Source organism: Lycium ferocissimum, chromosome 5 (assembly GCF_029784015.1).
Source record: "Lycium ferocissimum isolate CSIRO_LF1 chromosome 5, AGI_CSIRO_Lferr_CH_V1, whole genome shotgun sequence".
Lineage (NCBI taxonomy): Eukaryota > Viridiplantae > Streptophyta > Magnoliopsida > Solanales > Solanaceae > Lycium > Lycium ferocissimum.
The window spans coordinates 31,133,053-31,153,194 of NC_081346.1; the positions used below are offsets into that span (position 1 = coordinate 31,133,053).

General features: G+C 36.3%; 2 protein-coding genes across 4 annotated transcripts; one reads left to right on the forward strand and one right to left on the reverse strand.

Moving 5' to 3' along the window:
- The first annotated feature begins 8,898 nt into the window (after positions 1-8,898).
- On the forward strand, positions 8,899-15,806 carry LOC132056694 (uncharacterized). 3 transcript variants are annotated; one of them, XM_059448995.1, is made up of 7 exons: positions 8,899-9,111; positions 9,443-9,587; positions 10,724-10,825; positions 12,589-12,701; positions 14,377-14,651; positions 14,749-14,839; positions 15,189-15,806. In XM_059448995.1, exons 1-7 carry the CDS (start codon positions 9,001-9,003, stop codon positions 15,639-15,641), a joined length of 1,290 nt encoding a protein of 429 aa, XP_059304978.1. In that variant the 5' UTR covers positions 8,899-9,000; the 3' UTR covers positions 15,642-15,806. The 3 variants fall into 3 exon arrangements, with proteins under 3 accessions (XP_059304978.1, XP_059304980.1, XP_059304979.1); XM_059448997.1 differs by having other exon boundaries at positions 14,754-14,839; positions 15,189-15,350; XM_059448996.1 differs by having other exon boundaries at positions 8,985-9,105; positions 9,424-9,587.
- Positions 15,807-17,127: 1,321 nt separating this feature from the next.
- Positions 17,128-19,796, reverse strand: LOC132056695 (uncharacterized). The gene is made up of 2 exons (XM_059448998.1): positions 19,645-19,796; positions 17,128-17,515 (listed from the first exon to the last, which is right to left on the reverse strand). Exons 1-2 carry the CDS (start codon positions 19,758-19,760, stop codon positions 17,278-17,280), a joined length of 354 nt encoding a protein of 117 aa, XP_059304981.1. The 5' UTR covers positions 19,761-19,796; the 3' UTR covers positions 17,128-17,277.
- Positions 19,797-20,142: the final 346 nt, after the last annotated feature.

A 20,142-nucleotide genomic window follows, 5' to 3' on the forward strand; every position in this document is an offset into this window, starting at 1 on the left:
TTGACAACTGGACCAATCTAGGACCTCTTGCTCAGATTATGCCAATAAATTTCCCAATGGATGATAGTATTCAGGAGCTTGCAGATGTGATGGTCAATGAAGTTATCAAATATTGCAGCAAACTGTGCCAGAAGATATTGTTGATCATATTAGAAATGAATTACATATTGATACTTTTCTGAAGAAAAAGACAAGGCCTGCTGGATGCTCACTAGTAGTGGTAAATTCACTGTTAGCAGTGCATGGGAGGTATTAAGTTAGAGAAATGATTCAAACTGGTTTTACAGACAACTTTGGACAAAAAGGTTTGCCTTTCAAAATTGCATTTTTCTTGTGGAGAGTTTGGAAGCATAAATTACCTGTAGAGGATGTGCTAGCCAACATGGGTATATCTATTATTTCTCTTTGTAGGTGTTGTACTCAACCTCAAAAAGAAACAATGAATCATATATTTTTGACTGGAAAATATGCAGCAGGCATTTGGAAGATCTTTTCAGCAGCTGAAGGTGTGCAAGGTCCTTTTATTCGAATAAATCAATCAGTCAAGAAATGGTGGGATACAAAATTCTCTCAAAAGTTGAAACCATTATATCAAGCAGCTCCAGCTATTATTTTTTGGCAACTTTGGAAGAGAAGAAACACAGTTCTGCATAATGGTGTTATGTCTAGGAATAGGGTCACATATGAGATCAATTGTAATCTTATTTAGCTGCCAAAAACAAAATATCCCTAGCTGACAAACATGCCAAATTCCTGGCCTCAACTGGTGTAATATCTGGAAGATTATAAACCTCACATAAAGTACACTCTGGTGCAATGGTGGAGTCCTCCTCAAGGGTGGTTTAAATGTAACAGTGATGGTGCTTCTAAAGGAAATCCTGGACCTAGTGCAGCTTCATTCTGTGTGAGGAACAATGGAGGGGAGTTTATTCATGCTAGCACTAGAAGAATTGCAGACACAACTTGCTTATGTGCATAAGCAAAGGCAATGCATGATGGCATTGCTTATTGTGTACAGCAGCAGCTACTGCCATTGATTTTGGAGACTGATTCTCTTAGCTTAATGAAGATTGTAGAAGGGGAATGGGATGTCCCTTGGAGCATTAGTATGGAGGTTCAGAAGATCACAGAATGGAGAAAGAAGGGAGTGATACAGATTGGCCATGTTCTGAGAGAAGGCAACCAACTGGCTAATTTTTTAACTAACTTTATTTTTGATTTTGCAGGTACACTACACTTTGATTCATTTACTGGACCAACAACAGCTAGGAGGCTTGTAAATATGGATAAGATGCATTTACCAAGTCTCAAATGCAAGACAGTAATTCCTAGAGAACCAAAATAAAGCAAGACTATCTACGCAAACCATATGCAGCATATATAAAAGCTGCAGATCATTGTTTAAATGAAGAATTCAGGGAAGAGATTGCTCAACAGGTTTAAGTTTTCATCTGTTATTGAATCTGTCACTATGCAACTTCTATCCAATGTGTGGTATTAACTTTATGTTCAACCTATTGGAAGAATTTCCTTAGTGATAGAGATAAGTATAGATGAACTGCAACATTGAGAGGTTGACAACATGCATATTCTATTCAGCTTCTATACAGTTTTGGCAATTATTTTAGGCCTAAAATTGTACAGTTTCAAGTTGGAAGGATCCTTCTGTTGGTACTTGATTCCATAGCACCCGATGAGAGCTTTGAGGTAACTTGAAGTGGAATCAAACCAAGACTTGAAAAGTTGATGCAAATTTTAGGCTAGATAGAGTTACGTAAACTGTTTTACACTTTGCTTTAGGCACTTTTGGCCTTGTAATTTACCTTGCTACTTTCTTTTCTTTTCTTTCTGTACAGACTTGGTTTTGATTTTATGAATTCATAGTTAGCCTTGAGCTAGCTGTTTTGCTTTAAAAAAAAAATGGAGTTGGATACATCCAGGACATTCAAAGACATCTCTGAAGCTAGGAAAGTAATCAACATGTATGCTCTTACAAATGGCTATATACTTAAAGTGACATTATAAGGCTTAGGTACATATGTGAAGGTGATTGTCCTTTTGTCTGCCATATATCTAAGGATTCTTTTAGGGAGTGGGTTTACTTTCAAGACCTTAGTTTCTGAGCACACTTGTGAGCCTGCATTTGAGAATCATAGAGTTGATGCCAATACAATAGTTGCATATTTTAAGAGAGGGTTACAAGATAATCTAAAAATTAAGATAAAAGATATAAGGACAAGCTTGAAAGCTGCATTTAATGTTAATGTTAGTGACTCAAAGTGTAAGAGGGTCAAGCGAATGATTCTGGAGAACCTTAATGGTAGTTTTACTGATGAATATAACAAGCTTGTGGCTTATGCTAATTAGCTGAAGTTGAGTAATCCTGGAAGTGATGTGATAATCAATTTATCAAACGATGCTCTTGCTGAAGTAAAAAAAAGGTTTTGAAGGATGTATATTTGTTTTGCTGCAATGAAATAGGGGGTTTAAGAGTGGGCTGAGACCTTTTATAGGCTTAGATGGGACTTTTGAAAGAAAAAGGCTAAAGGTCAGTTGTTCAAGACTCTGCAGACCACTTTTATCCATTGGCTTGGGCTGTTGTGGATAAAGAAATAAAAATGTCTTGAAATTGGTTCTTAAGTTAGCTAAAATTGTTATTAGATCTTGGAATGGGTGAAGGAGTCACTCTTATATCAGATATGCAGAAAGCATGCATACTTTACCAGATTTTTATTTTTTCATTTGTCTCACTTCTATCACTATTTTTGTGTACTTAACTATTTTTTTTTTGTTCTTGATCTGTAGGGTTTGATTGATGCAATCTAGAAAGTTCTCCCTGAGGTCCACTTCAGATTCTGTGTTAAACACATAGAAGCAAATTGATGCAAGACATATCGGTTTGGGGAGTACAAGAGGTATTTTTGGTGGGCTACATGGAGTTTACATGAAGAGGATTAACAAGATCAACTAAATAGTATGAAACTAGTGGATGATGATGGTAAGGCTGTCGTTGATGATCTTTTGAAATATCCACCAGAAAAATGGAGTTGGGCAGTCTTTGATACTGTTTGCAAGAACCAGTCAGTGGATAATAACCCGACTGAGTCTTTTAATGGATGGATATTGGAAGCTAGACACAAACCAATTATAAAGATGTTTGAGGATAGTAGAGTTAAGGTAATGACATCTAAATTTTTGTTCTTCCTTATTTCTTTTACTTTCTATATATACTTAATTATTATTTTTCATGAAGGTGATGAACATGTTGAATAAAAATGAAGTTGCTGCTACTGGTTGGGGTATCGAATATAGTACAAAAACTATGCTTTTATAGCCAGTTTATGAGAATTGCATAAAAATGTCATGTCAATGGAAGTGTAGACAATGAGTTTGAGGTGACTGAAGGTAGTAATAGACATATTATACATCTAGGGTCAAACAGATGCACTTGCACGACGTGGTACCTTTGTGGAATCCCACGTCCTCATGCAATTTGTGCCTTGCTGTACAAGAAGCTTAACCCTATAGATTAGATGCTCTGGTTTCTGTCCAAAGAGGCATATCTCCTAACTTATTCTCATAAGTTACATCCAGTTAGAGGAGAGAAATTTTGGAAAATAGACCCCTCACAGGACATTGAGCCACCAAATCTAGTAAGAATGGCTAGAAGGTCAAAGGTTAAGTGACAAAAGAAAAAAATGAAGTTGTTAGTAGGTAAGGACATTGGTCTCAAACAAGAAAATGAGGGTTATGACTTGTACTACTTGTGTAGAACCTGGACATAATTCTAGGGGATGTGCCAAGGTAATCACAAACTTTCATAATTCAATTTTCATTTTTATTTATTTATGTCCTAATCAATTTAATGGTCTCTATATTTAATAGTATTCTAAAGGAAAGCAACCCATTGGCAAACCAAAGGGCAGGCCAAGAAACAAGCAAAGAAGTTTAATTGATGAACCTATTGATGATAAAAGACCCCATCTGTTCAGATCTGGGGCAGTGCAGTTCACAACCTAACTCTTTTCCAGCTGATCCAGTTCCCATCCAGTCTTATTCACAGACCAGATCTTCAAATGCTACAGTGCAGTTCACAACTTAACTTTTTTCCAGCTGATCCAGTTCCCATCCAGTCTTATTCACAGACCAGATCTTCAAATGTTACAGTGTAGTTCACGGTCCATTGGCAGCACTGCATTTCCAGATTTTGAGTATCCAGACTTTGAGGCTAAGGATAACATTGCTACAAGGCCAAGAAGTTTCTCAGAGGAAAAGACTAGATTTTAGTTGAGGCTGTTGCAAAGTATACTAGCTGCAACCATGTAGATTGGTTTTGTTGGTGATGCAAGTAGTGTGAGTGTGCCATCAAATTTGAGTACCTCACCAAAGCTGAAATGTCAAGAAAAGACTCCCATAACTGGAAATCGGTTGAACAAACAAAGATTGGCCAAGTTGCAAGCAAGAAAGGGTTATGGCAAGCAACACGTGTAATTGAAGTTGAATGCTAGTGAAACTATATTTATTTATGTTGTATATTATTGGGTACAATTGAAGTGTTGTAATTACTGCCTTGACAGTACATTTAATGTTTTGGCTGTGGTTGTTATGAGGTTTTAGTTGTTATGGGGCTTTGGTTGTGACAAGTTGGATGTGATGTTATCATTTGGCGTTGACTTGTTTTTGGGGTTATGCATCTTAACTTCCTATTTAATGTAGTTTGATAGTTTATGGTTGATATGTATTGAAGTTATTGTCTAGCTTGTTTGTTGTTTAAATTTGAGATTTCAGTTTTTTCATTTTACAGTTTCAGTTTTGCATTTTTACAGTGTCCGTTTTTCAGTTTTGTTACCAGTTTTGCTTTACAATTTATAGTTTTAGTTTTTACAGTTTGTAGTGCAAACAAACTAAACTAAAACATTACAATTTACAGTTTTGCTTAACAGTTTTTTGTTTTTCCAGCTATATTACCATAGCAATTTGGTAATGCAGCCCAACGTTTCTAGTTTGTGGTGCAAAAAACCGAACTAAAACAATACCTCAAACACCATAACAAAATACTTCATACACCATAACAATACTTCATACATCATAACGACTAGCTCAACCCATCATCCATGACATTTAGATTACAAGTACTAATTAAAGTTCTTAAAGTACCTAAAAACCAACTACACAATTACAACATCATAACAAATTACAGCAAAATGTCCAGAAAGAAATTCACTTCATTATCGACACAGCCAGAAATCCAATAAAAACTTCCCATGAAACCATAAGCAACATCCTCGTATTTGCAAGTTTCTCCTCCAAGTTTATGACTTTTTTCACTTCATATTGGTGTCTACTCTCTAAGGCAATTAATTCCTCCTTTATTTTGTTCACTTCAAGGAGGTGTCTAGCCTCAATGACAATTACTTCTTCTTACAAGTTGTCCCTTTCGATCTTAACCACATCCAACGACGAATGTTAAATTTTGAATATTAGTGCCATCACTTTGCGGGAACAAAGCATCTTCCCATTCCCACAACCCACATGAGCTAGCCTATCCAAAAAAATCCAAACAATACAACTTAATTGAACATTATGAAGCTAAGGGTTGTTTGGTACAAGTGATAAGGGATAATAATCCAGTATTAAATTTGAGATAAGTTTATTCCATGTTTGGTTGGGTTAAAAATCTAATTCTGGGATTGTAGTGTTAGTTTTATCCCTATGGGAGGGTGGGATAACTAATCCCGCGATAATTATTCTTAGGATAACTTGTTCCCCAACCAAACGACCCCTAAGAGTGTAGATCCAAGTAACGATAAAGTTTCAATGAAAATTGTGAAACACAAAATTTAATCTACCTTAGGCCTCGAACATTTGTAGAATTTCCTTCCGGGATTACTTGGAGTCGATGAAGTGAAGTGTTTAGCAATGATGCCACATCAACACTTTATGTGAGATGAACATCTATTTTGAGACATCTATGGACCCACGAAGAGAGTAACTGAAGGGAGTAGGAAATTATGGACATAAACTAGTGGAAGAAGATAATCCTTTGATGAACCCTAGTTTTAGCGGCAATGGAGGATGGTTTTGGTGGAGAAGATCGAAGACGGTGGGTTTTAGTGGAGAAGAAGATGGTGGGTTCATGGTGTTTTATTAACGGAAAGGGGCCAAAATTACCCCTGAACTTTCGAAAATAGTTTATTTATACCCTTCATTATACTATTGAGCCAATTGTGCCCTTACCGTTATACTATGGGCCAAATATACCCCTAAACTTTCGAAAATAGATTATTTATACCCTTCATTATACTATTGGGTCAATTGTGCCCTTATCATTATACTATGGGCCAAATATACCCTTAAGTTACACGGTCTGCCACGTGTCACAATCACAATGGCCAACCCACTTCCCCCTATAATTACACCCGCATTAAATTAATCGCGGATCCGACCCGTCACTTTATTTCACCCAACTCGTTTTGTTTATTTCAAACCCAAATAAAGTACTCGTACTCGTTTTGTTGATTTCATTACAGGTTTTGTTTCTGTAAAACATGACAGTATACAAAATGAAAATCCAAATAAAAAATTTCACCACGTTAATAGGATCGTTACAGTAACAAAAACAAATTTATCCTTTCTTCATAGAAATGAAAACAATGCAAAGAACTCAGGCAGAGGAGAAGAGAAAAGAAACAGAAAAAACCATTCTATCCCAGGAAATCCATCATGGAATAGTCGAGCCTGTTCCTCTCGACTTAATTCATCAATGGACCACCAACCAAGTAGCCTGCTTATTGAAAATGCCAACATATACTAGCCATCACTTAATTGCAGTTTCAAGAATCACCATTTATGTGACAGTTAAAACCAAAAAGTCATTCTGTTATCTATAATTTTATGATCCTTCATTTTAGGTTTTCATTTTGTATACTACCATGTTTTACAGAACGAAAACTATAATGAAATAAACAAAACGGGTACATGTATTTTATTTGGGTTTGAAATAAACAAAACGGGTTGGGTGAAATAAAGTGACGGGTCGGATCTAGTGATTAATTTAATCTGGGTGTAATTATAGGGAGAAATGGGTTGGGCCATTGTGATTGTGACACGTGACAGACCATGTAACTTAAGGGTATATTTGGCCCATAGTATAACGGTAAGGGCACAATTGGCCCAATAGTATAACGAAGGGTATAAATAAACTATTTTTGAAAGTTCAGGGGTATATTTGGCCCATAGTATAACGGTAAGGGCACAATTGGCCCAATAGTATAACGAAGCGTATAAATAAACTATTTCTGAAAGTTCAGGGGTAATTTTGGCCCTTTTCCGCTTTATTAATGTTTAGGGCGAAATTAGCATGGGTGGGGTCAAATTTTGGGGCGGGTTCATAATATTAGGTGGCATGCTGGCTAGGTCCTATGTGGACTCATTAATTAACATGACAATACCACAGCGGGCAGTTGTTAGGGATGGGGTAAATTTATATAGCTTATTAACCGTAAGGTTATGAGTTACTAAAATAACTTATTAGGAATAAATGTAAACTATTAATGCAAGTACGGGCTAAATTTGACCATTTTCCCTTTTTAAAATAATGACTACTACTATTTGATAGCATGTGTTTAAAAAAAGGGAAAATTTCATAAAGAGCAAACATTTGGGGTTAAAACACCCAGCATAGCTATAGCTTACATAATTACATGGCGTAGCAAACATTCTAGCTTCCCCAGCGTGTATTCAAAATTTCCTGTATTCATGAATACAGTGAGTAAAAATGTATTTAAAAATTCTTTTCGTTGTATTCAAGTTAGATTTTGCTGTATTCAAGTCGGATGTATTCAACTAAGTTATATTCAAGTCAAATGTATTCAACTCAACTGTATTCATTGTAGCTACTTTTACACTATATTCACTTTATTATATTTAAAATTGGTTGTATACAAAAAAATATCCTTCAAAATACACCCCAAAATACTGAATTTTGCACTAAAAAAATTAACGAATATATGCAAAAACTGAATACAAGAAATAAAATTCACTATATTCATTTGTATATACTTCAAATTCACTGTATTCATTTGTATACAAAAAGATCTTCGAAATACAGGTGAAAAACACGATATACACAGTGTGTATACAACAAATCAGTGTGTTTTGTTTTTTCCGATCAAATTCCGGCCAGATCTGACTGTTTCCGTCCAGATCTGACCGTCGTCACCATCATCATCATCAACAACCGGATTGTATTCAAAATAGAAAGCCGATTTCAGCCAGATCTGACTGTTTTCGTCCTGATCTGACCGAAATCTGGACGGTAATGAAGTTTGTTTTCTTCTCCATTTTTTGAGTGAAATCAGAGCAAGTGAAGATTTGAAGTCATATGCAAACTAAAGAATCAATTAATGTCTGATCAGTATCCGATGAAAACTAAGATCCAAAGAAGAGAAGCATCAGATTTGCTCGATTCTGACAATTGAAAACGTAATAAGGACATAAAAGAATTAGAACAAATAACTCACACATTTTAAGATTGAAAGAAAAGGGGACAGTGAAGATTTGACGAAAAAGAAGAAGAAATCACCGGAGGAAAGCGGCGACCGAACAGCGCCGGCAAAAAACAACGGCGGCGCAGAGAGGCGAGGACGGTAACGGGAAAGAGAACGCCGGAGCTCCGGCAGTGGTCAGTCCCTAAGATAAGAAGTAGTCAACCCCAAAAAATTTATAAATAATAATAATAAAGTACTCTACTTTATATATATATATATAGCTATTAATTGTATTCAACATATTATTCCTAATTATAGGATATAATTAATCTAAATTATAACTACTAAATATAAATATATACTAGAGTTAGTTATGACATTAAGTTATTCTTAAAAAAAAAAAAAAAAGTGAGTAATTAGCTATTGTCCAACACGGTCGGGTCATGAAAAGTCCAAAAGGGAGAAGGGAAGAATGAAGTAAAGTTGAGCAAAACCAAAAGAGAAGAAAATAATGGCGGCAATAGTATGTTATGGTCCTCTCATCGACCTGTCTAAAGCAGCAGCTCACATCGACGACTACGTCCAACTCCTCGTTTTTGTTCACAATATCACCCCTGTTCAGGTACTTTCTCTCTATTCTTCTTTATCTATTGCTTAGCTACTTTTTTTTTAGGACATGGGAACCCGCAGCGCTACCCGAAGGTGCGCCTTTGGGTGCGTACAGGTAAACTCAGCTCTTGTGCAATGAAATAACCCACACTAGGTAAGCCCCGTGCGACGAGCTCGACCCAGAAGGCAAATTTCCTGCTGTTGTAGGCAGAGGGTTTCAAACCTAAGATCTCCATTATGAAAGCTCATTGCTCAACCAACTGAGCCACCCTTGCGGGTATTGCTTAGCTACTTTCAGTGAGTGTTGGTTTAATTACTGAATAAGCATACGTATAATTATGCAGTACAAGCTATGGAGAAAAGGTGGTGCAGAGGTAATAAGGACTGACATACAGGTGGGTGATGACACCCGCCCATATTTTCCTGTTACAATATGGAATAAACAATTGGCCTCCACATTGATTGCTGGAAATATCATTTTGCTTCAAAGTAAGTTTTTCCAATTTATATTTCAGCGAATAAAATAATTATCACTGCATCAACCCTGATTTTTCTTTTTTCATGAGAAGAGAATTAGTATTAAGTATATAGTTTTAAAAAGGCTTAATACATCGATAGCCCCTTAAACTTGTCAGTACATTTAAACACTCGAACTACTCTTTACTCCAATTGAGCATCTGAACACATGATAAAATGTTCTGATTAGATACTTTCGGTTCAATTTTTGGAAACACTTTTGTGCCTGTTCTAAGTTGTCATTACGTAGATAAGTTAACCACTTAAAATACGTCACCTCCATATTCATTAGCCTCAATAAGTCGTAACACTTCATGATTGTTCCAATTGATGTTGATGTGTATAATTAAAGGAGATGACATATTTTGTGCTACCTAATAGACACTTGAGACACGCACAACAGTTTTTCCAAAATTTAAACCGAAAGTGTCTAATAGGAACACTTTATCATGTGTTCAATCGCTCAAGTGGAACAAGCCGTAGTTTGAGTTTCTAAGTAATATTTACCGGCAAGTTTAAAGGGTTATAGATGTTTTAAGCCTTTTAAAAGCATTTCAACAATACATATAGTTCAATTTGAAAACAGTGTGTGCACACGACCAACTAATCCGCGGGATATTCTACCATTGAACTTATTAGCAGCAAACACAAATAATGATGGGATTTGAAGTTTGGAAATAAATTTATGAGATCTTACAAGAATGAGTGGAAATAGACAGGCTTTGTTTACTATATGACTGGTGAATTTGAAATTATTGAACTTTCTTGTTGTCTTTCTTTGCATTTGCCTGTTTCTTATTAGTTTACCTAGAGCTCATGGATAATAACAAGGTTCATTTTGGAGTTATATGCAAAAAAATTCTAAAACGTATTATGTCACATTGAAATTTTTGTGGGGTAATGGTGCTCTCTGCTCAGTCATTGCCTTATATATCGTCCTCTACTTCTCACTTCCATGGAATCTGCTATTGTATGATCAGGTTTATATATTAATCAGCATTGTTAAATACTCTTGAGTATGTGAGTTTGTGTGTTCTACACTTTAGTTTTCAAATAATGATGTTGCTCCAATTTTCAGGTAATGCATTTAATAACTTTTTTAATTTCAGATGTTAAGATTATAAGAGTTGGCGGATTAATCGAGGCTAGAACTGTATATTGCTCAACTTTGCAATGTGCAGTCCATTCATACAAGTCACTTGCTTCTAAAGGTACTCTCTCTCTCTCTCTCTCTCTCTCTCTCTCTCTACGACTCATAAGGTTCTGCTATACTATCTTTGGTATATATGATCAGGCTTTGGAGTATCAGGAATCCATGACTAGACACTCATTGCTGTAAAGGGTGACTCGAATTAAAAAAACTAATCCTCAATGGCTGCCTAGCATTTACTGTTTTCCAGGGGGCAGAGCCCAAGAAGACTATGCATGTTTGGATGCAGTGGCGAATTTATATGTAGAAAAAAGGGTCATGTGAACCCGTGGTCACCCACTAATCTCAGTATATAATTCTTAAAATATATCTAGTATTACCTTTTGGCACCCATGCTACAAAAGGCTTAGTGGTGCACTTGGTTGAAAGCTAAGTTGTTTACCTAGAGGTTCAAGGATCAATCCCCACTTGATACATCTTTTTTCTCCTTTCTTTAGCAGTGCACCCATCTTGTCTAAATCCTAGATTCGCCTCTGTTTGGATGCAGTGTAATCTTTTCTGAATAATTGAGTGATGCCACTAAATTAACCTTCTTCGAGAGGCTAGTATATCGAGTTACAAACACTGATGAAACAAAAACTAAGGCAGCTCGAATGCTTATTTCTCTTATATCATCTGTCATTTTGAACACCATTTCTATCTTCATGATATAATAGTTAGATTGCAAGTCTTTGTTCGTCCTCTCTTCTCTCTCTTTGTTGCAGATAATAAAGAAATGCATGTTTCCTTTTTTCGTTGAACCTTTTTGGTGGCCCCATTAATAATGTGATATTGCCGATGAACTTTTGTACCTTGTGTATCAGAATGCAGTTAACAACATGCTAACTATCAATTATGATAAACTGGACAAATTTTTTCCTTTCTTTTTCTTTTTCTTTTTTTGCAGTACCTTGATGCGAGTGGGTGTAAATTGTTAAATGTGTTAAAAATTACTTAAAATGCTCACAATGCCCAGTCCTCACAAGACTGAGAACAGAATAACCTTGAGGTGTTGGATCAGTTACTCGGAGAACAAAAATGGATCCCGCCTCGTCTAATTTAGCGGTTTCCATAAATAGAATAGGGAATTTTCAGGAATTTTTTCGTTTAGATTAGCAACAAGAATCAACCAAAAAACATGCTTTCAGCCATATAAGTACCCAAAAAAGAAATCTATTTCTCTAATCAGCTATTTATAACCTCTTACAAACTTCTCATCTACTGTAAATCTGTAATCTTGGGAAATCACACCCTCAATCTGTAGTAACAGGAAGCTTATCTATTAGCTTAACATAATCTTTCTTACTAACTTAAAAGAAAAACTTATATGCAGCTTTATCAGTAGTCCTTTCTCCCAATAGATTAATTTAAACTTTCATGCAGTTATTCAACCAAATAATTGTTAAGTACTATGTTTCGAATGCGAGTCAGACTCCTCTACGAGGTAGCCACCTAATTTCCATACTTGCAGGAGGGGTTTCAAAAATTAGTCTTTGACTCCCATGTGGCACCACCAAAACGTGTTGGACAGCCGGATTTGATTTAGCCATGCTTCACCTGTCATGAGAGCCCGAGATAAATTAGTTTCTGCTCTCTGATGAGACTTCATGTTACTTAAAATTGTGTTTTATGTCTCAACATTAGTTCTTCGCAAACTTTCCCAAGCATAAAAAAGGAAATACATACTTTTTGTTTAGTGTGTTTCTTTCAATATCACTCTAGTTCCCTGGAAGCTAGACCAGTGTACTCCAGACCCGGGATAAAATATTGATTTATTGTTTGCAGGTGTGGATGAGCTGATGCGCAGCTGTCGAATTGGTATGGCAGCAAAAGATAAGCTTCAGAAAATTGTTACATGGCTGCAGCAGGGAGCTGCTGTTGAATTAAAAACCCATCATGTATGTATCATTTCTCTTGAAACCTCTGTGCCAATTTTCAGTAGCATACACTTGAGTAGAGACTAGGATTGATCAAGCACCCTTTTCTTCTTCTCAAATTTCTTTTTTCCCTGTGCCCCACCTGTGCACGGCTGAGACGGAGGAGGTTTCTTTTCTTCTCCTTAATTAGTCTCACAGTTGTTGAAGTCCAAATTTGGATGTATTAATGCTGCAGAATGAATTTGTGTGTAGACTATCTTGTCCTCCGTTATGTATTTCAGGCTGCTTTATCAGATCAAACCCCACCCCACTCGGATCAAACTCCTCTGGTAGAAACTTTTCGGCCATTACTAGGACCATTAAAAGCAATGATTTAATTAAAAAGTTTTTAAACTTGTTGCTCCTATTTACATTCAATCATTATTGTATTACCTAGGAAATACTGGAAATATTAGTTTGGACAATTTTTCATTATTTTAGCGTAACTTTGAAAAAGTGAAATTTTTGCAAAGTTCAAGATTAGGATTTGAGTCTAATATTATACTTTGCTGGGTTATTTATGTAGAAGGTGCAGTACTATGAAGATAGTTCGGCCCAGTTGTGCTGAAATTAAAACCACCAACTTTTACTGGTAAAGAGGATATGATATTTGTCAAAATAAGGAGAGGGAAAATACTTCATCAAATTATAACTTCTCTGGTGGAAGAAAGTTGTGCCTTTTAATTAGCTTTTATTGCTTATTACTGATTTTGTATTACCAAAAGTATTTCGTATAGCCCTAAGAGACCTTTTTCCTTTCCATGTATTGTATTAAAACAAGATTGATTGGTATTCATATGATAGTGATAAGTGCATGGTCATGTATCTCTTCACATCTGTTACCAAATGAGGAGGCTTAGGTGGATGTGTGGGCATACTAGGAGATACAGGATTAGAAATGGAGATATATTGGGCAAGGTGGGAGTGACCTCCATGGTGGACAAGATGAGGGAAGCGAGACTGAGATGGTTCGGGCATATGAAGAGGATAAGACGTTCAACTCCCTAAAACAGGTGTAATTGAGGAGGTGTGAGAGGTAGCAATGGTAGGTCTGAGAAGAGGTAGCGGTAGACCGAAGAAGAATCGGGGAGAGGTGATTAGACAGGACATGTCACATCTTCAGCTTACCTAGGACATGACCCTAGATAGGAGGGGATTAAAGTCGAGGATTAGGGTAGAAAGCTAGTAGATAGACGAGCGATGTCTCGTTTTTCCGTGGGAGAGGCATGGTTCTAGTTTGGAGCACCTTTCTGCTCCCTCTTCTCCTTATCAATATTATTACAATTATTCTCGTGTTATCTTATTCTTCAATTTTATTACTACGTGTTGATTCTTCTGCTTCAGTTATCTTACTATTTTACTGTTGATATTTTTCTTTCTTTAGTATTTTCAACATTGCTTCTTTACTACTATATTCTTCAACCCTGTTTTGAAAACTCTTTACTTGAGCCGAGGGTCTATCGGAAACAGCCTCTCTACCTCACTCGAGGTTGAAGTAAGGTCTGCGTACACTCTACCCTCCCTAGACCCCACTTGTGGGATTCCACTGGGTATGTTGTTGGTGTTATCAAATGACTGCAGTTAAAGGATATTTGTCAACTGACTTGCTTTATGACATATAATGAATGCTGGCTTCGTGCATTTGCATTGGAAGCAGTCATCAATAAATTGGAAAGCGCATGAAGAGACAAAATCTCAGGCTTGCGTCTCTCTTAAAGATTTATCTGATCTTCCTGATTCCTGCAAAGCAACCTTATATGCATCTGTTGGTGAAGTATTTCTGCCAATTACCTGGAGACATCTTCCTGAATCTGATGTTGAAAGCATGTTCATTAGTAAGAGACTATACGTGCACTCAGATTGCAATGTGGCTGACGATCTAATTACCGCTGGCTGCCATCTCTGTGGTACTCCTTTGAGTTACGAATCTAGGTAAGAGGAAGAGCTGAATCAGTCCTCTTTCCTATATGTATGCTGATAAGATGTCTATGAAATTTAGCAAAAGATATATCATTGTGGTTTGCAACAGTACAGGCAGTGTTCAAAATGCCGCATCACTCTATTGTCAGGAGAGCTCCAATCACCTTCATGCAATGAGCACGATATATCGACCTTTCGTGGTATGGTTTTTTCTTTCAACTGGTAGCATTCTTTTTCTTGTAAAAATTAGCTCCAGAAAACTCCTCCATTACTGCTTATGTCACATTTTTTTTCTTCCAAAGCTTGGTGTTTGACACCTGAACTTTTTATGTTTCATTTTGGAACTTAAAGTTCACTCTCGTTGACACCAGTATCATAAATGTTTTTCAAACTCATTGACATTGCAATCACTCAATGATAATGATGGACGGTGAGATACTTACTTTCAGAGCAGAAATTAGCTGAAGTGTAATAAGTGCATCTAACCTCTGATTCTTAGTTTATCTTTGTTTATTTGGATATTTTAAATTTACCGTCTCAATTTTGCAGCTGTACGTGTGGGATGATGCAACGTATGCTCCACTTCTTGTTAAAAACAAGGCAGCTGAAGCGTTGTTTGGAAACGTTAGAGCTGAGGAAGTGTTATCTTGCTATAAAAGGCTGAAGGATGGAAAAGATCATGCTACAAATTTAGCCTGCAGAACGGATGGCACGGTTGAAAGGACTGTGCTTGAACATAGTGTTGTTGGGGAAGGTATTTCAGTCACTGGCACATCACGCACCGATGAGGGCAAGGAATTGAAAGAAAAAAACAAAATTGATGTAAGACCAAATTTTTATTTGGTTTGGTTAATTTTATTGAAGTTGCTACTGCAACAAGAGAATAACAGTCCTTTGAGATTTAAAGTTACTATTAATGCAGCAAGAGATTTGGAATGTGGGAGATATGAGATGATCTCTGTTTCTCTGCCGTCCTTTATATCTGATGTCGATATAGTATAGGAGTCTTTTTACCCCTAAATGTATTGAATATATATATCTTCAGAGGAGTTCGTGTGTTCTTCATAAACTTCATAATTGGGAGTTCTTTCTCTAGACTCCTTGACTGAAGAAAGTAAGAATAACATCTGTATTGCTCAAGTGTGAAATAAACTCTTTTTGATACGAGTCTACCATCTTGATTTAATATTTGTCATTAAATTAAGTTGGTGTGCTTTTGCATTCGTTTTGTCCTTGTATCATCTAGGGGATGCTTCTTCTGTAGACGAATTTGTTTTCAAGTAATGTTCTACTGGGGAGGAAAACTTGGATAGAGTTCGGTGCTTTCGTTTCTGTTGTATTCAGGTTCAATGTGTTACCCAAGCCAGACTGTGTCATGAAAAGAAAGAAGTCACTGTAGTTTAGGTCCTATTCTTTTTAGAAGTCTTTTGGTCTTGTCAGAGACTTATATGCCAATAGAAAATATAGAGAACTGTATAATATGGGTCTAACATGAGCTTAAATGGAGTGACAAGGTTAGTGAGGATTCATAATAAAGCTGATGACTCCAATTTATTTGGGATTGAGGTGTAGTCACTGTTGTGTTGTATACTTGCACAGAGAAATTCTTTTGGTGGCTAAAGGTTCGGGTGAGTGGAGGTTACTCCAGTCCAAGGCCAGAAGATGCCCAAACAAGTTGTTTCAAAAAGCATTTCAAGCCTCTACAAAGATCTCCTGCTTTATCTTCCTCAACTTCGATTTGATTTTCCAAAACATGAGAAAATCATAAGTTTTGGCCTCTGAAAGGGACGAGCGGAGGAAACTAGAACTCAGTCTTGATCACGATCTCAATATGAACGTGGTCGCACTTCTCTGATTGACAGATTTCCAAAAAGGACGAATTAAAGCAGATGATTGTACTAAAAACAAAGGCTTTGGCGGTCTCATTATTTAAAATGGTTAGGAAGCTGATCCTACCAAAAAAAAAAATCAATTCTTTTGTCTAAAAGCTGGCTGGTGCCTTTTCACATTCAAAAAAGACTTCATTCCAAGTTTCCCCTCCAAGTTTCTGTCTATAGTTTACTGCAGCATTACGCCTCAATTGTGCAGCATTGGTTGATCTTCAATTCCGAACTCTTTATCTAAGGACATGCAGAGTTATTTGAAATAACTTATTTCGAATGTTTGAGTTGGCTGATAACCTCATCTTCATTATGTTTCTTCTTGCAAAATATGTTTCTACATGCATTTCGAGAACCAAATCTGGTGTTTGTTTACCTAGAGCTGAGAGTACTTGGAATCGGTTGCTGGAAGGTGTGAGAATATTACAGTAACGTTAATCTGATTTTGCCGCATGACGAAATATTCAAGGATGTTAAACAAACTCAAGGCATGAAAATAATTTCCCTGTAATTTAAGAACAATCGGGCCATGATGGAGTAATTTTGAACTTCTAGATTGTTACCAATAGAAAGCATTCTAAGAAAAAAATAGCTGCGAAGGCACATCACAAGTGTAATCACACCATACATTATTTGACTTCTTTTCAGCATATGACGATATTCAAGTTACAAGCCAGGTAAACGGTAAACTGACAGCCAACAGTACTCGAAATGCTACATGAACTGTTTAAGCCAAAGTCCAGACAACCTGAATGCTATCAATGTTCGGTTGCAGCATCAGCCAAAGTATCAACAGTTGCAGATCCTTGTGCTTCTTCCAATAGCTTCATTTGCCGTTCTGCATGTTCTCTTTCACAAGCACTGATACCCATAATTATATCTAGCATCGTACCAGTTGTGCCAAAGAATACGAGGGGTGCCAAAGATTTCCGTTTTATACCCACTGGAATTGCAAGCAATGCACCAGCAACAGAGAAAACCCATGTCCCTAGGGCACTGCAGTAATTTAAATACCAGAAAGCTTCAGACTAGATTAAATAAGACAAGCAACACGGCCCATATACAAGCAATCATGATTATACCACTTTCATTAGAACAAAGTATAGCATGAATTCAATTTCTCATGACAGATACAAACATTCACATTCAGAATTTGTGGTATGCCATGCATTGCCTGATTGCCAGAAGACAAGCTCAAAAATACTAGTCAAGGAAAAACTCTCCTTTTCCGAACCCACAAAAAGAAACTGCTTTAATCTTTCCTACTCACTTCCAAAATTAAGCTTTAATACCAATCTAACACATGTATTAGGAGCACAATGCCAACTTCTCTCCATGCATGGATACATAAATGCGTTCATGAACATTGAATTTTCCATGCGTTGATTTACGAATGCATTGACAGAGGAGTAAAATAACCGCATGATACGAACGAGAAATTACGTTACAACTGCAATCCTCATGGAGATCAAAGATATTCCAATTTGTCACCCTTTTCTTTCAAAAAATTTACCTAGGAAAATCATCACACAAGCTCCCAAGGGCTGAAAAATCTTAAATATATTCAGGTTCCAGTACTTTCTATTTTTATTTTGTATACTGTTGGCCTGATATGAAATTAAATGAAGAAATACGGTCAATAAGGATTCGTCCAACAGGTTATTAATTTTCAGGGCTAACGAATACTGAAAAATGAGAAATGTAGAACAGCATGACCGTTACAGCTTGAAGTTGTCTGAGAACTGCAACACGAAATAAAAACACTGAATTCTATCAAAGAAGACTACTTCAAATGACAAGATGAACGTGACGGAGATTTTGTATAGTATGATAATCACTAGAGGGTCTTGAACTTCCAAAGAACATACTACAGATAGAAAACAAAGATTTACAAAGTTTAAAGATAGAAAGGAGCAAATAGTGACTTTGGAAGACGGAGCACATAACCAGTGGCATGAAACATTCGATCAAACACGGTGTGCATAAATATCATCCATCATACTGGTTTCTCATAACTTTCCTGTTCATATTTCACTGAATGACGCTGCTATCATCTGCAGTGCAAGGCATGATGACCCTAACAGGAACTAGAAATGGCTAAGAGAGGGGGTGGCGCTACATATTATACTGACACCATTATTTTTTTCTAAATATTGAGAAGTGTTATACTAACACCATTATTCGCCCATTCCTTTGACATTTCCTATTGAATAAAAGCATTTAGCTGCTTTATTAAACATGACCTACATTGAACTACACATTTATTAAGAGCAAAATGTTTGCCTAAAACAAGTTTTAAAAGTAATGATTTGAAACATAAAAAGGTGAAGAGCATCACAAGAAACAGTTAGCAGTTTATATTTGTTTATTATCGGAGGAAAGAGTTCCATACAAGGAAATAGATCAAATCTTTATGACAAACTAAGAAGGGGAAAGAGATTGGGGAGCACCTCAGTAGCCACTTTATGACAAGCAAGCAAGGGGCAGTTTTATAGGCTAGAATTGGGACATGTGAACCCATGGTCTTCCTTAAAACTAGGTATTTTACGTATATATTTTCTAAAATTGGTATAATATAACCTGTTGGCACCTATGCTACAAGAAGGCTAAATGGTGCACTTTGTTGAATGTTGAGTTATACACCTAGAGCACTAGGGATCAATTCCCACTTGATACATTTTTTTTTTTAATTGGTGCACTCATGTTCTAGAAATCCTAGATTTGCCTCCGCCTCCGGTGCCTTATGATTTTGATCACTAAGGTTTAGGCCGATTGAAAATAGTTGTTTTAACTTTTCTGCCTCTATTGGGATTTCAATCCTGGACTTCATTGACCGGTAAGGTCACATCCTGCTTGCATATTTGGGGATAACTTTAGAGTTGACCTTACTACAATGTTTTAGCGTTGCGGATTTAATAATTATTTCGAGTCTAAAGTAATTCTTTGCTATGAGAAAGATTTTTGACATGGAAAAAAAAAGGTTTTTTGACATGGTCAAAATCCTGATTGGTTATCAGAAGGGAGAAGCATAGAATCTTTAAACCTAAATGAAAAGTAGAAAATTTCTTCCCTCAGAAAAATATGTGTATAGAAAAGAAATAAAGGGATAAGGAAAGACTACTGACTTGGAGACTGAGCACTCAGACAGTTGTTTTACTTCCTCTTGAGCTGCCATTTTCTTCTCACAACAAAAGTGAGCCTCTACAGGAGCAAATTCTCTTCGAACCCGTTTGACATTCATACACTCGTTGTGACCCGCCCCGGATCAATCCTGACCCATTTTCATACAGCCCATTCGTAAAAGTAACCCAATCCAAAATTATACTCATTTATTTATTTACTACATGTCTATTCATTTTAATTACCCAATTTTTAAAGTTTATATTTTGAAAATAACTTTTAAAATTATTGTAATTGTTATTATATATAGCAACATATACAAAATGTATTTTATGTACCATTACTTTAGTTATAATTAAAAAATGGAGTTGATGGAATTAAGTCTTTGAGATGGAAAGAGTCGGACTTTTTTCTCATTATCATGACAATAAAAGTTGTTCATCGATGTAAAAGAAAATTAGTAAGAATATGAGGGAAAATTAATATTTTGATTCTAAATTTTT

Coding starts and splice junctions, on each gene's coding strand:
- LOC132056695 (XM_059448998.1), bottom strand. CDS start 19,760: ATGAATGTCAAACGGGTTCGAAGAGAATTTGCTCCTGTAGAGGCTCAC. Junction 17,516..19,644: donor TCTGAGTGCTCAGTCTCCAA/GTCAGTAGTCTT, acceptor AAATTACTGCAG/TGCCCTAGGGACATGGGTTT.
- LOC132056694 (XM_059448995.1), top strand. CDS start 9,001: ATGGCGGCAATAGTATGTTATGGTCCTCTCATCGACCTGTCTAAAGCA. Junction 14,652..14,748: donor CCTTTGAGTTACGAATCTAG/GTAAGAGGAAGA, acceptor GGTTTGCAACAG/TACAGGCAGTGTTCAAAATG. Junction 14,840..15,188: donor CGATATATCGACCTTTCGTG/GTATGGTTTTTT, acceptor TCAATTTTGCAG/CTGTACGTGTGGGATGATGC.